At 36.6% G+C, this 16,516-nt stretch overlaps 1 protein-coding gene across 5 annotated transcripts; it reads right to left on the bottom strand.

The window, feature by feature from the left end:
- Nucleotides 1-4,490: 4,490 nt before the first annotated feature.
- LOC123868074 (uridine-cytidine kinase-like 1) lies at nt 4,491-16,239 on the bottom strand. Of its 5 annotated transcripts, XM_045910424.1 has the most exons (14): nt 16,099-16,231; nt 15,697-16,015; nt 13,198-13,319; nt 12,481-12,660; nt 11,945-12,051; nt 11,444-11,614; nt 10,775-10,911; nt 9,907-9,984; nt 9,431-9,539; nt 8,292-8,381; nt 7,710-7,869; nt 6,145-6,290; nt 5,165-5,362; nt 4,491-4,665 (listed from the first exon to the last, which is right to left on the bottom strand). In XM_045910424.1, exons 2-14 carry the CDS (start codon nt 15,726-15,728, stop codon nt 4,549-4,551), a joined length of 1,647 nt encoding a protein of 548 aa, XP_045766380.1. In that variant the 5' UTR covers nt 15,729-16,015; nt 16,099-16,231; the 3' UTR covers nt 4,491-4,548. The 5 variants fall into 5 exon arrangements, with proteins under 5 accessions (XP_045766380.1, XP_045766379.1, XP_045766378.1 ...); XM_045910423.1 differs by having other exon boundaries at nt 15,697-16,239; XM_045910422.1 differs by lacking the exon at nt 15,697-16,015 and having other exon boundaries at nt 16,099-16,239.
- Between the last annotated feature and the right edge of the window lie 277 nt (nt 16,240-16,516).

Genomic DNA, 16,516 nt, shown 5'->3' with positions numbered 1-16,516 from the left:
CAGGGACTGATTTTTATTTGGGAACCTAGTTGTGTTGATTCTCATAGTATTAGTGAATAAATATTTTAATTGTTCTCGTTCTTGTCTTAATTTGTATTTTTTGTAATATTTTAAGGTGTATTGTATTCTTGTAACTTATTTTTTTTATTGTATGCCTAGATACTAAGATGTTTGTTTTAGCATAGCTAATTTAAGTGTGCTCGCCTAGTTAATAAGCGTAGTTTATTTTGAGGTTTTTTATACTACTATTATTTATGTGTTACTAGTGAAAATGCTACCTTTTACCTAAAAAGGCCATTTCTTTGTAAGAAACGGAGCCAAAAACTTGATAGGTGTCGCTGTGACCAGTTTTCTCTTGAAAATGATAGGTGCACGATGATGGAAAATCTATTTTATTTAATTTTATCTATTTTTTTTTAGGCTTTTTGGAAATTTTGTTAGAAGAATCTTCTAGAGAATAGACAGCGTTTGTAGTCCCAGGTCGTGGTCTATTTGTATTCGTTAGGATGTTATTTGGTATGACAAATGCACCGTCGAATTACACAGACTTTCTGATCGTTTGTTTGGACCAGATTTTGATAACGAAGTCCTGTTACCTAGATGATATTATTATTTTACTTTCAAAAGATTTTAAATTCATTCAGCATTTTAGATAAATAAATATCAAAGATTAAAAGATTCTAGACTTGCAAATAACTTAAATAAATTTGAATTTTGCTAAAGAATATAATATTCCAAAAATATTTCATAATATACTCCTCAGAATAACCCAGTTGAACGTTTTAACAAAACTATTGAGACTTGCTTAGCATGCTATGTTGAAAGTGACCATAGAACGTGGTCTAAATATTTACCCCATGTTCAGGCAGCTATTAATGGCACTATTAATTTAGTTACAGGATACACACCTAATTTTCTTATGTTTGGTAGGGAAGTTTTCCTTGATGGATCCTTACATAAATTTTATTCTATCTCTGACCCTTCAGAGTTAACTATTGGTAGTCGTTCAGATTATTCGGACGCACTTCTTACTTTGAGTAATATTTTTGATAAAACTGTTAGTAATCTGGCCAAGTCATATAGACGAAATGCCAAATACTACAATGAAGGAAGAAAAAGCATTTCTTATTGTGTTGGAGACACAGTTTGGAGGCGCAACTTTGTGCAATCCAATGCTGCTTCTTTCTTTTCCGCAAAATTAGCCCCTAAATTTGTTAAATGTAAAATAATAAAGAAAATTTCAGATAATGTATATTTATTAAAAGATTTGGAAAAAAATAGTACAGGTAGATACCATATAAAAGATATTCTTAAAATTTGACAAAATTAAAACTTAAAATTAATTTTAACAGGAAAAGAATCTAGCAGAAGCTAACACAATAAGGACTCATTATTATTTTGTGTAGGATTTTTTTTGGCTCCTTTGTCAGTCCTACCGATTTGTAGGTTGCGGCTATGCAGTTGCTCCGCATTACCTCTCTTTTTTGTATATATTGTATATTTTTGATTTTATAGTTCTGTTTATAAGAGATCTTTTGGTAGCGGTTATGCAGTTGCTTCGTTTTACCAGGCTCTTGAAGAACTCATTTTTGGTTGCGGTTTTGCCTTTGTTAGCACCGTATTACCTAATTTTATTGTAAATATGTATAGTTTTCTTTTATGGGATTACGGTTTAGCACATGCCCCGTACTATCCTCCTGCTTGTTCTGCTATAGTCAGTCAGGTAGTTTTGTAAATATGTACAGATCTTTTGTGGGATCATGGTTGGCACATGCTCCATGTTATCCTCCTGCTTGTGTCTGTTTTATCGGGCAAGTAGATGTATATATTTTTTTCTATGTGGGTCTTTAGTACTCATCCTTGGCCTTGTCTCACACATGTGGACATGTTCGCTAGGTCCTTGCTTTAGGCAGGACGATGTTTTAGGTGTTGCTCTTTTGTAGTGCATCTTTATTTTGGATGGTTCGACAATGCGCGGCGAGGGTGCCTGAGTGCTTTGTTCGGTTGCATACCATTCCGAAAACCCCTTAGCTAGGTTAGTTCGTCAATACGCGGCGAGGGTGCCTCAGTGGATTGATCAGTTGCATACTAACTCTAGACTCTTTTTATTTTGGCTTATGTTGTGTTAGGTTGGTTTGCCATTTCACGGCGTTGATGCTTAGTGTCTTGGTCAGTAGTATACCAATCCTAATCACACACTCTTTAGAAAGTTTTCTTCCCTTCTTAGCTAGTTTGGTTTGCCATTTCACAGCGTTGATGCTAGTGTCTTGGACAGTAGTATACCAATACTATGCAATTCTAGTTTAGGAATTTTGTTTTAATGGATTGCTTCTCAATCTGTATTTATTAATGATTATTTGGTTGTTTTGGCTTACATAAATTTAGATATTTAACTTTCCTTTTGTTTGGTAGTTCCCTTTGTTTTGTCTTATAGAATTGTTTAGGGTAAAGAAAAAAAAGGTTTTTTTTTCTTTTCTCTAGAAAGGGGAAATTGTAACGTGTACCTTAGCGGTCCCGTTACATCCTTTATTTAGATCGCATATTTTTATTAACATAACCTGAAATCTGTTAGTAGACCTTTTATACGTCATATGTCAGTGTCCCAAACTTCACCATGACGTTTCTAAGGCGTGACGTTTGGGAATGTAATTCAACGATCTGTCAAACCCTCTTTCATATTGGAAAAAAAACTAGTAACATTTTTGACAGCTCGTTTACCGAATGAAGTTGGCATCTTTCGGTGGCCATTTTGAAGCTTCACTTTTCTTCCTACATAGACACGCAAACATTTGCTCGTCAATTATTAATTTTTAAAAATGTGAAAGTTAAACTAAATAAGTATAATACATATTTATGGGCCAGAGGGCTATAGAGTGGTAGGACACGGCGCTTTTAGCGGTAAGTGTTCATTTTTCTACCCAATTTCGCCATTAAAACATTGAATTTTCCAACAAGAAAATGAATGAAAATTTTAACCTAACATTTCCTTGTTACAGCCGTTGATCCTAGATCGTTGATCCTAGATCGTTGATCCTAGATCGTTGATCCTAGATTGTTATCATTTAACGCCTCATTTGAGCATTTATCATGAGGATTTTCCCGTAAATTTCATTTTGGATCGTACATGTTACGTTTTATATCGGATTCCATCCCGGAATTGGTGTGATGGAATGCAGTTTTCGGCCTGTGGAATTAGTTAGATATTCGACATGTGCCTAGCTTATTCTCTATTTTAACAAATTTTGTGATAATTTGGACTTTATTTTTTTATAACCTAGTGTGTGGCCATGTGGCCCAGGTACTATAAGTTTGTTTATTTTTGATAATTATATATAAGACATATAAAATTAAGACAAGAACAAAGGGGCGATACCTATTATAAATTGTCATATTTTTTTTTCCTCTTTAATAAATAAAATTTGTATAAAACTTTAGAAATTTAATAAATTAATTTTTAATAATAAATTTTAAATTCTTTGATTTTTATTCACCAATATTTATTTCTTGAGGACGTTTGGCGTCCCGGAATAGAGAGCACGGCTAGGTGGACCGAATCTCTGACTTGCGATTAAAAGTCCAGGCCTCGGCAAGTCTATCTGTGGAGATTTCTATCCAGCTGGCTGGCGCCCGAAGGTTTTCCCTATATCCATTTTATATATATATATTTTGTCAGCTGGAAGTAAAAGTAAGGAATTAATTGTATTGTTTATTTTTATTTTAAATAAATTTTATTTTAAATTTTTCACCTATTGGGTGGTGAAAAATTTTCTTTGTTACAAGATTTTGGCAATAGATGACGTAAATAGTTTAAAAAAATTGTCGGCGTATGTCCGACTAGTTGTGAACAGTGCTGGCTGTAGATATATGGGGATTTTTTTTTCTCTCGTCTGGCTTTTACAATGATTAGCCAATGTCAAGTTTGTAGTTATTTGTAACAAGTTAGCTAAACTATACAAGTATGGACCCCGTCTGTGCCCGCGCTCGCCGACATACGCACGGCACCCCCTTAGAGCGCTTTCCAGTCAGTTTTGACAAAAAACACTCCAAAAAGTCACAACACGCGCGCCAGTAAACGCCACCGCAGACGAAGTCCGGGGAAAAGTTTAATTTTCAGACTTTCAGTATCCTTAGAACGCACTCACACATTCGACAACGTTGATAGATTTCGAGTGTCAAAATATAACGTTAGAGTGAACTAAACCTAAATCCTTTTATTTTAAAGTTTTTGACACAGTAATACAAATTTTTATTTCACACTTTCCGCTTGGGGTGTAGATATATGATTTCTAGCCTTAAAACAAAGCAGTTTAGGTTCATTATACTTTGACAGTACTCGAAATCTATTATCGTTGTAGAAATGTGAAGCCTATACTAACTCTATTGATAAAGAACTTGCGTTATAAAAATACGCCATCTTTTGCCAACATCTAAATAAATACCGCGTAAGTGTATACGTCTCGCTCACTCTTCAGGCAGGTATACATTACTGAGTAAGTACTCGTAAATATGTCTCGCTCACTCGCGCGACAAGGTTTATATGCGTCTCGCTCACTCGTCGTCACTCGGTTCGGTGCCAAAGTATCGGTCGCCGAAGTTGCCTATTCCGGGCAGAACGTAGAATTTCTCGTTGATCTCTGGGTCTAGCGCTGACGTCACGATCTTGACCTAAAAAGAAGAAGAGAGCATTAAAGCCCAGTATCTACTAAAGCCGAGATAGGCGAAAAAGCAACCAGAAATGTGTAACCATAACGCTAACAAAACTTAGGGATATTATTAGGTATACCAACACAATCCAACACCTTGTATAACATTTTTTCACGTCATTTCAAAAATTGGAATAACTTTATTTTTGCTATTCAACATTTTTCACGAGCTTATTTTAGCAAGACAATGACCTTGAAAAAGCGTAGGTTATGGAGTGCACGCCGAACTCAATCAAAGAGACAGTACAAAACATCTGTTTGATCAACATCCGAGACAAAAATATCTGATTTTTCTAGCACATCGTGGTCCAGGAATACGCAGATGGCCATAATGGCCGGCACATCATGGTCCAATAATAAGCGGATGTGCAATGATGACCATCACATAGTGGTCCAATAATACGCAGATGGCCATGATGTCACTGTGGCGTCCATGAGGATGTCTTTATCATACAACTGACCTTGGGAAAAGCGTAGGCTATGGAGTGCACACCGATTTCCGCCATAAGCAAAGACACGAGACTGATGTTCTCTTCGGGCACATCGTGGTCCAATAATACGCGGATGGCCATGATGGCCGCCGCGCCCGTGGCCACTGTGGCGTCCATTAAGATGACGCGGTAGTCTTTGATGTCCTTAGGCAAGCGTAGGTAGTATAGCTGTGAGGAAAGAACAAATTCAGTTAATTCAAATTCAAAATGTTTTTATTCAATTAAACTTTTACAAGTGCTTTTGAATCGTCAAAAAAATCTACCACTGGTTCGGAATGCCGTTCCTACCGAGAAGAACCAGCAAGAAACTCGGCGGTTGCTCTTTTCAAGTACATATTCAATTTACAATAATAAACTGGTTATGTCATTGCGTGTATCCGCTATGTACACATAAGAAGTGAATCTCATAACAACAATGTAAGTCAGCCATTGGTTGGTTTTGCAAATGGATATAAATTCCTTAACGAGCACCCGGAAAATAGTCAGACATTATACGAATATTGATTTGCGACCTTATGACAATAGAGATAAAATCTATTTTACAATAATGCACACCTCAAGTTCGTCAGTCTAATGGTTGCTCTTGTCGATACGATATCATTGCCAAAGGCCACACAAGGCTTTTTCCATGGTTTTAATTTACGACTTTATTACAATGGATATATAAGACCTGTTTCACAATAATTCACGTTTGGTCAGTTGGTCAGGCAGATCAGTATCTTGTCGATTCTGATATCCTTGTAAGTCACACACGCGTTCTTCCATGGTTTTACCTGCACTTTAATTTACGACCCTATTACAATAGAAATAAGGCATACTTTACAATACACATCCCAGGTTCGTCAGTCTGGTTGGTCTATATGAGTATCTTCCCATATCCTTATGGCTTGTTTCACGTTTAATTTACGACCCTACCCTAAAAGAAATAAGACACATTTTACAATACACACCTCAGGTTCGTCAGTCTGCTGGTTGGTCTGTATGAGTATCTTGCCAATGCGTATGTCTTTACAAACGTCACACACCGCTTGCTCCATGGTTTCTCCCGCGCGCAGTATGGACACACCGCAGATCTTCTCCACGTCGCATTTACGACCTTATTACAATAGAAACAAGACCTGTAGTTTAAAACGTAGATATTTAAGTTAAAGGGCCATATTTATAAATGAATGAGCATAGTTTTATTGTAAACCACAAAATTAGAACAGAAAAAATACATAAAAAGGAAAAATAAAAATACAGGCAGGTACAATTTGTCGTCGGTACAATTTGGCGTCGGTACAATTTGGCGTCCTTACTACCTAGCGATCTCTTCCATCATTTTTAACCCCCGACCCAAAAAGAGGGGTGTTATAAGTTTGACGTGTGTATCTGTGTATCTGTGTATCTGTCTGTGGCATCGTAGCGCCTAAACGAATGAACCGATTTTAATTTACTTTTTTTTGTTTGAAAGGTAGCTCGATCGAGAGGGTTCTTAGCTATAATCCAAAAAAATTGGTTCAGCCGTTTAAGAGTTATCAGCTCTTTTCTAGTTTTCTTGTAGAAAAGAAGGTTAGATAACCGTTAGGTTTTTAATATTATGTCAATTGACAAATTTATGTCAAGCTGTCAAGATGCCTTCACTTGTCGGGGGTGTTATAAATTTTTAATTTACACTTGTTATCATTCAAATCGAATCCATCATTTTTATCATACAAACCTAAATCAAAAATTTACAGGTCATAAGTACTTTTTTTGTTCGTATATTATTATTCCGTTGAAATTTATGGCTGATTTTTAGACTACTTCCAAATGTCCCGTTGAGTTGCTACACATGTGGTTTGGATGATTATGGTACTATTGAGGGTCTCTGATGAAGGAGACTGGAGGTGGGAGGTGGATATTGGAACTCTCGTTGGGTTAAGGAACAAAGGCTAATAAAATTAGCATGACACGATTTTTAAGTTTTTACCCATCCCAAAACCGCCCAACGCGCCTAAGATTTCCTTTAACAACTGTTGTAACCCACAATTTGGCTAGTAAATTATTCAAAGTCAAAGTCAAAATCATATATTGAAAGTAGGTACAATTGTACTCCTTTTGATGGTCAAAATTGTTAAATTTCTACGATATAGTGGTGATAATTACTTACGTAACTTTTTTTCCCCCCACCTCTGGCTTTACACTGATTAGCCAATGTCAAGTTCGTAGTTATTTACAAGTTAGGGAAACTATATGTATAAGTATGGACTTCGTCTGTGCCGGCAACCGCCGACATTCGCGCGGCGCCCCTTTAGAGCGCTTCCCAGTCAGTTCCACCAGTAATAACCACCAGCAGAACACAAAAACCGGCCACTTCTAACAAAAAAACACTCCAAAAAGGCACAACACGCGCGCCAGTAAACGCCACCACAAACGAAGTCCAATCTCGTAACTTAAAACTAAAGCTATATAAGTTCCAAACGCGCCCAAGTCTGAGAAGAGCCCACAACAAACTCTTTTGATTATGATTAGGTAGTATAAACTTTAGTCTTACCCGTGTAAGTGAAGCCCTGAGGAGTGTCGACAGCGTGCTCAGAGTAAGGCAGTAAGGACAGAGCAAACTCTATGACGAGTCGCATCAGTCGCTTCGAGTAGAATATAAACTCGTCCCGCGGCGTGTCTTTGTTCCTGATGAATGTGTGTAGGCCTTGTACCTGAGAATCAAGGGCTCACGGTAACCACAATCCATACTAATTTTATAAATGTGTCTGTCTGTCTGTCTGTTAGCTTTTCATGGTTGATGATGAACTGATTTTGGCGAAAGTACACCACACAGTATAGACGTATGAGTCCACAAACAGACAGAAAAAAAGTGTACTGTTTTGTTCTAACTCGATAACAATGAAGATGAAAATGAAAATGAAAAATGTTTATTTACCAAATACAGTCTTGTACAATTTTTCTGTATCTGGTAGTACCCACACTAGGTAATCTTGTATCGTGGGTGGTTTCTACATTTAAAATTTATTTGAGAAATCGTTAAAAAACCAATATTTATCAAAAACTTAAGATATTATGATAATTTTAACAATGTGTTAAAAGGGGAGAGGTTAAAGGGGTAAAGTAAGTGTCTTACTTGTGGCGTATCTTTAAGTACGAACAAAGAGTCAGGTACGGGTTGGCCGATGTGGGCGATGGCTAGCTTTTCTCGCACTTTGAAACCGCGCTGAAACAAAAAATACCGTTTTAAGATCTCATTGTTTGAAGCCATCAATGTACTGTTTTCAACAAGTGTAAATTAAAAATTTTCAACACCCCCGACAAATCATTTTCAAATAAATAATTATGTATATCTAGGCAACGTCCATCTTGACAGCTTGACACTTGAATATTATGAACCTAAGGGTTATCTAACCTTCTTTTCTACAAGAAAACTAGAAAAGAGCTGATAACTTTTAAACAGCTGAACCGATTTTCTTGGATTATAGCTAAGAACACTCTCGATCAAGCCACCTTTCAAACAAAAAAAAGTAAATTAAAATCGGTTCATTCGTTTAGGCGCTACGATGCCACAGACAGATACACAGATACACAGATACACAGACACACAGATACACACGTCAAACTTATAACACCCCTCTTTTTGGGTCGGGGGTTAAAAACATGTATGGCCCAACTTCTGCTGTCCTGATTTTTTCTTTCGATACACTGAAATGATTCTTACATGAAACTGAGTTGATCAGCGTTAATTTTTAGTGAATTGCATTGATTTTTATGGGCAAGTCACGTTCAACCAAAAAATTTACTATGCCAAAATTGTTTTCACTAAAAAGAATTACAGTTTCCTAAGATAGTTTCCCTGTATCTCTTATGGGTTTGGATCACACTGTATAACACTTTACGTGCATATTATTTCAATTATTTGTATTATTATCATTAGCTGGTTTATTTTTAGCAATCAACTATTTTATAATCTAAAGATTACTATGTGTTAAGTGTTTACCGCATGTATTCCTGACGATTACCTGGTGTACTCTTCAATGATTACTTGGCATATTCTTCAATGATTATGTTATTACCTGTAGTATATTTTAATGATTACCTACAGTATTACTCACCAGCTGTAAATAATTATCTGATGTATTTTTCAATGATTACCTGTAGTATATTTCAGTGATTACCTGCAGTATTAATCACCAGATGCAATAATTATTTGGTGTATTTTTCAATGATTACCAGTAGTATATTTCAGTGATTACCTGCAGTATTACTCACCAGCTGCAGTTGTTTGTGCACGTGTTGAACAATTAGCGATATCGCAACTTTGTTTTCTCCACCGCGAGGCACGATGATATCAGCGTGTGCCATACTGGGCGCTATATAGCTACAAATAAATTAATCAAATGAAAATCTCCGTCGACATATAAATATAAATAAAAATCTCAAGAGCTCAACCGTCGAAAGGCGGACTGAGAAAAGTTGTAGACTCAAAACCCAACCATTCAACTATTGTTGTTTCTATTGTTTAAAAGATTTTCGATTAGTTGGAGGAAACAGCTAAATATTCTACTAGCTATGTCTAACCAAATATTCATTGTCTAAATATACATTTTAAATATTCTTGATGTGTTTCAACAGGAGCAACGATAATATAATTTAGCATTCATATTACTATTATTTTGGAAACGAATAAGTATATGTTTATAATTCAGTTTGGAAATGGATATGTAATATTATATTATTATGCTCACCTCTGGTATGCCGGCTTTACGTGCGTCATGTACTGCTTTAACACGCCCTCTAAGTCGCGACCGCGTTGAACGATGTCCCTGAAATAAGTTGAATGAAGTATTATCTAAGACATTCCTTGAAAATCTCGATGTAAAATTGGTAGAACCGGGTCTGAGAAGATTTAGAGCAAAATAGCGGATGCGCTTCTTTTTTTATAGTAAAATAGCAAGCAAACGAGTAGGCGGGTCACCTGATGTTAAGTGATTACCGCCGCCCATGAACATTTGCAGCACCAGAGGTACCGCCGATGCGTTGCCGGCCTTTTAGCAATTTATTGGTCCACCCTTGAATAACCCCACGTTGTAATCTAGTGGGAACACCGCCAAAGGGAGTTGATTCAGTTTACATATGCATGGAAAAAGGATTTGGCACAACGGGCGGTCGAAATCCACCAGGCACCCTGGTGGTGAGGTGAGGTCTTCTTGTTGGTTGAGTGGCTGTGCAGGGCTTTTCCAGACCCTGTATAACTTTGACCGCTTCCGATCTATTGTGATCGCCACCGTTTAACAATATTTCATATCAACAATCTCTAGTAATTCATATTACATTAAAATTCACATATATCTGATAAAATGCAAATTGTTATTTTGTAATGTAAGTTTTTTTTTTGCAAAACCGACATTGCATTACAATTATGTTCAGAATTATCTGTATGGGGCTAAATAGTTTATTTTCAGGCATTTTTTTTTTCTAAACTACTACTGTAATTATTTTTCTTTGTATTTTTAGTTTTAAGGTTAGTTGTTATTTTGTCTTTATACATTTTTAGTCTGTTTTAAAAACGCAACACATTACAAATTAGCTTTTATTTAAATAACTTCCTAATACCTTCTCAGTCGTCTGGCCAGTCGGATGTCGGCGTCGGTGTCGACGAAGACTTTCATATCGAGCAGCTTCAACACATCGGTGTTGTAGAACGCCAGTATACCTTCGAAGATTATTACGTTTGCGCCGTACATTGTTTTCTGAAACAAAATACTCCAGTTCATCATACTGGAGAAAAGACAAAAATGACACTATAATGTCTGGTGGAGATTGTTCTGAACAATAAGGCCGCCTTTGCACACAATTGTTTTTAGTTTATTTGTTTTGTCTTGATTATTTCATGTTTTCTGTGCAATAAAGTTTTCTATCTATCTATCTATCTTTTATATTTATAAAGGAAGCTATAATAGTCGATACGGTAACAGCTCGATGCCAAACGCGTTAGGGTGATTGAAGTTGTATTGCGCATCGCCAGGTGGTGTTTTTTGTTTATTCTGATACAAGTTAGCCCTTGACGGCAATCTCAACTGGTGGTAAGTGATGATGCAATCTAAAAGATGGAAGCGGGCTAACCTGGCTACACAGTAGTTTTTCTTAAATCTCACACTCCTTTGGTTTCTACACGGCATCGTACTGAAATGCTAAATAACTTGGCGGCACGGCTTTTCTAGTAGGGTGGTAACTAGCCACGGCCGTAGCCTTCCACCAAACTAATTGTACAGACATACTTACAGTGCGGTTTTCCCTGGAGTGCGTGACATAGTTGTAGATGGGAACCTCGACCTTCTTGCCCTCTTTGAGCCGCTGCAGTACAGAAATGAGGAGTTCGATGTCGAACGCATCCGGGTGATCGAAGTTGTATTCGTTGCGCGTCGCCAGGTGGTGTTGTTTCTCATTTAACACCTGCCAAACCAAATATATAAATATATTGACTGACTGACTGACTGATCTATCAACACACAGCTCAAACTACTGGACGGATTGGGCAAGGTATGCACGGTGCGAAGAGCTATATATAAAGCGGAATTTACATTACGAAGTTAGTTTTTGCACGTGTAAACGTCTAATTTCGCAATGCATGCATTTCGAACGAAATTAGACATTTACACGTGCAATTGATAATGAAATTAATGTCGTGAAACTAATTCCTTGCCACTAGTTTCGTAATGAAAATTACGCTTTATACAGCTCTCTGCACTCTGCTTGCCAAATTTCACTTTATGGTTGGTTTACCTTATAGAATGAGTCCATACTGACTATGGTGACCCAGGGTATGTTGAGAGATTCTATGATTTTGGCCGCCACTGTTGTCTTGCCAGATGCGCTCGCACCGCATATACCTGAAAAGAACACTGAATTCTACAACTGTTCATCATCATGTCAACGCATTGTGACCCATTACTAGGCACAAGAGTTCCTCTAAGATCAAGAAGGGTTTAGGTCACAGTCCACCAAGTTAACCAAGTGTGGGTTAGTAGGCTTCACACACCTTTGAGAACAATATGGAGAACTCTCAGACACATAGGTTTCTTCATAATCTTTATAAGTTTATAAGTACTTCATAGAGTAGATTGGTTATTTGAAAATAGTTGAAAAATAAACATATTATAGTTATATCGCCAATCCGCGCTTGGCCAGCGTGGTAGACTATGGCGAAACCCTTCTCATTCCTCAGAGACCTATGCTCAGTAGCAAGCTGACCATGGATTGATGATGGTGATTAGTTGTCAAACATGAGCGCAGTGAGCGCAAAACGTTCAACATCTTACCAATAACAAAAGGTTCGACCTCCTGTCCGCCGGTGCAGTTGTACCAGGGCGGCCTGCCCGCGGTGTATATTGTCCGTCTGTCCGCGTGCAGTATGCTCTCTGCGGTTGTGCGCTTGTTGGACTGTGACATGGACGTTGTTCTAACGCGGCGCGCTCGAGGCGACTTCATGATGTTTGAACCTGTGAAGGAGATAGATAGAAACCTTATTGCACACAAAACCTGAAATAATCAAGACAAAACAAAGAAACTAAAACCAATTGTATAAGGTGGCCTTATTGCTCAGTTTAATCTCCATCAGGCTACCTCAAGGCAAGGTAAGGAGTTAGTACTCAAAAATAATGTTTTCGCATAAATCAAGGACCTCCATGACACACTAGATGGGTCATTATGACTCATTATGAACAAAAAAATTTACAGGTTGCAACTCGTTTCTGCATAAAAGTTGATATCCAATTTTGACAGCTTTGTAGAACATAGCTGTTTCATATTATATTTAATCCCATGGATAGTACAGAATATAATAATGCCCAAGGTGCAAGGAATGCTCAGCATTGGAAGACTGGGCGATCTTAAGAGAGTAGCTGGGAGTCATGGGAACAACCAACATAAGACTGTGTATTGTAGAGATCCTTGCAAGAGACCTTCATGTGAATATCTACCAGTTGAGATGATGAATACGACAATCTCGACTAGACTTTACAAGGCTATTTGTTTACCTGTGGAAGGTGGACGGTAGGGCCTGACGTTAGGAACTGTAGTGGGCGAAGCTGGGGCGCGCGTATAGTCATCCTCGTCCAGGAACACTTGCTCGTTTAATTCCAGCGCCAGTTCTGAGTCACTGTGAAAGTTTAGAATGTTAAATATATATATATGACAAACAAGCCCTTATACAGGATAAGGGCTTGTTTGTCTGCAAAAACATAGTACTTATCAATGAAAATTTACGTGAAATAATTGTTTATTCCTTTCCCAGCAGTTATAGATGTCGGTTGGTAATGTGTGTTTTTAGTAATCAAATATCACTTGCTTTAACTAAATTATCATCTATCAAATCTACTATTGAAATAAAATGTAGCAGCAAAAAGCACATGGAGCTTTTACAACAGAAAACAAAAAAAAAAAAACCGCCCAAGTGCGAATCAGAGTCGCGCCCTTAGGGTTCCGTATTCAGGTATTTTTTCCGACATTTTGCACGATAAATTAGAAACTATTATACGTAAAAATAAATAAAAATCTGTTTTAGAATATACAGCTAAAATCCTTTCATATGATACCCCACTTGGTATAGTTCTCTTATTTTGAAAATTGAAACACATTTTAATTTTTTTTTCTGTGATGTAACCACAAATTCACGGTTTTCAGATTTATTCCTTTACTTGTACTATAAGACCTACCTACCTGCTAAATTTCATGATTCTAGGTCAACGGGAAGTACCCTATAGGTTACCCTATAGACGGACGGACGGACAGACAGACAACAAAGTGATTCTATAAGGGTTCCGTTTTTTTTTTGAGGTACGGAACCCTATAAAACCGTTTTCTATTCATCAAGCTTTCATCCAACTTAGCAAATGAAGAATTTGAGGCAATGAAGTATTCTTACTGTTTAGTGGACGGTGGAATAATGATGAGACATGGTGCAGACGTGTTTATTTAGTGAAGTCTTAAGATCTACTCTCTAACTACTGTACAATATTGTTTTTAACCCCCGACCCAAAAAGAGGGGTGTTATAAGTTTGACGTGTGTATCTGTGTATCTGTCTGTGGCATCGTAGCGCCTAAACTAATGAACCAATTTTAATTTAGTTTTTTTTTGGTTTGAAAGGTGGCTTGATCGAGAGTGTTCTTAGCTATCATCCAAGAAAATCGGTTCAGCCGTTTGAAAGTTATCAGCTTTTTTCTAGTTACTGTAACCTTCACTTGTCGGGGGTGTTATAAATTTTTACTACACTTGTAATAATATTTCTTAATCTAACCTATACATATAACTTCATATCAATTTTCTTCCAATTCGATGTGTATGCAACCTACTTTGATTTATTGAGGAGTTGCATCTTTATGTTACAGTTAATGTGAACATGTTACATTCAAATTATGAACTTGTACATATTACAGTAACAGTGTGTTGGATTTGAGAGAGAATCAATTTTAAGTGTTTCGTGCCTCTAAAGGAAAAAAGGAACCCTTATAGGATAACTTTGTTGTCTGTCAAGAAAATTTATATGGTACCTACTGCCTGTTGACCAAGCATCATGAAATTTGGTAGATAGGTAGATATACTAAAGCACAAGTAAAGGGAAAATCCAATATCCATGAATTTATGGTTACCTCCCGAAAAAACTGGCTAAGTGTGAGTGTGGGTGTGGCTAGATTTTTGAAATTTCCACAGGAGCGAAGCCACAGGCAGACATTAGTATTATAATAACAGTAAAAATATATAGATTTTTACTCGTTCATACAAACACAACCATTTCTTGAACTAGTTAAGAACCTAATACAATTTATAATTAAGGTCAAAGGAATTAACAGGCATGACATAGCTGTGTAATTTATTGTTCTGCTTTCTGTAGGTTTTATTTTTGTTTCAAGGGCAACCAGTATCAAAGTTGTTATACCTAGTAATTTTATATCACTCTCCATCACTACCCATATTATTATAAATGGAAAAGTGTGTCTGTCTGCTAGCTTTTTATCACCCATTGGTTTAACTAATTTTTAATAAAATTAGACGACAGAGTTGCTTTTATTTCTTATTATTTTATAACATGATAAAGCTTAATTGTTTGAATTTTATCATACAAATTAATATCTCCATATTGCAACAAGTTGCTAGAACTAATTCAGTTCAGTTCAATGTCAAATTTAAATATAACTCCAACAATTGCACATTGAAGGATGTGAATGCATGACTAACAAGTTCTCATAACATTACTGTTCTTATCTTATCAGTGTACCTATTTATAAATCTGTTTATATTAATCTTGATGCCTGATATTGTTTACATTTTCTATTGACTGACAGTGACAGGTTTTGCATAATAACAAGCATAATTTAAAGTTATGCTTTTCATGAAAATAAAGTAAAAGCAATAGGTTTTTAAAATTAATAAAAAAAATACAGACATGCAAGTTTATAGAAAGTGCAGAAGCGAGCAGAAAGCTTTGTTTTTTAGTCACGACAACAGACAACATAAGGAATCATTCAAAAATTCTTACGGATTCGCGAAGATTACAGAACCTTGTGCCATATTTATAATTTTGAGTAATTTTCATACGCTAGAGTAAACTTTAAAGGTCGAGTTATGGAAATGTATCAGTCCGAGCACGTGCCCGGTTCACGTAGCGTAAAGTAAGCTGCCAATGAACTAAATAAATGTCTAAAAATAAAACACAATGTGTCCACGCTGAGGTTATGATTCCAGGCCGCTGGCCGCACGATTTTACTGCACTCTCGCCGAATATCGCCGTTCTCACTGAGTCACTTGCACATAATAATACAGGGTTCTCCACCTCGCGGTCAATCACACACGAAAACCTTCGGAAGCGAAAAAAACTGTTGACGCAAGACAGCTGTGCAATCCAAACAAACAAAAACTAAGGTTATCCCACACGATTTACCTATCTGAGCTTGCCGAGCTGGGTGTCTCGAATTTGTTCAGCTTTCCAGACATTGCTGGTCGTCAAAAAGTTAATAATTATTGAAGAAAAACAAGGCAATAACTTGAAAAGTTCACGACTAGGCACACGCAATTTAATGATTTTGACACGACTATGACAGCTGACACTTTAACGTTCGGAAAATCATTCTATCGTGTCACACACGTTATGTCACGAAATATCTGCATCAAAGCTATGTTACGAACATTATTTTAAGAAATCCTATGATTTAAGTTGTATTAATTCTTACTTGCTCATTTAATACTTTGTTTTTTACCATTTTATCGTTATAGAAATTAAAATAGGAAAATTTTGCAAGTTTGAGTCATGGTTTTTAAACGTTTACCAGTTACGTTCCGTTTATGCAAATAAAATCAAT

This window comes from Maniola jurtina, chromosome 9 (assembly GCF_905333055.1).
Source record: "Maniola jurtina chromosome 9, ilManJurt1.1, whole genome shotgun sequence".
In the NCBI taxonomy this organism is placed as follows: domain Eukaryota; kingdom Metazoa; phylum Arthropoda; class Insecta; order Lepidoptera; family Nymphalidae; genus Maniola; species Maniola jurtina.
The sequence above is the reverse complement of the archived record's forward strand: the minus strand, read 5'-3'. Positions and strand labels throughout refer to the sequence as shown.

Excerpts from the sequence above, each read along its gene's own strand:
- LOC123868074 (XM_045910422.1), bottom strand. The coding sequence starts at position 16,151 with ATGTCTGGAAAGCTGAACAAATTCGAGACACCCAGCTCGGCAAGCTCA. Across the intron at positions 10,912-11,443 it reads ACTCCAGGGAAAACCGCACT|AAAACAATGTACGGCGCAAA; the intron begins GTAAGTATGTCT and ends ATTTTGTTTCAG. Across the intron at positions 6,291-7,709 it reads TCAGGGCTTCACTTACACGG|GTCGTAAATGCGACGTGGAG; the intron begins GTAAGACTAAAG and ends TATTGTAATAAG.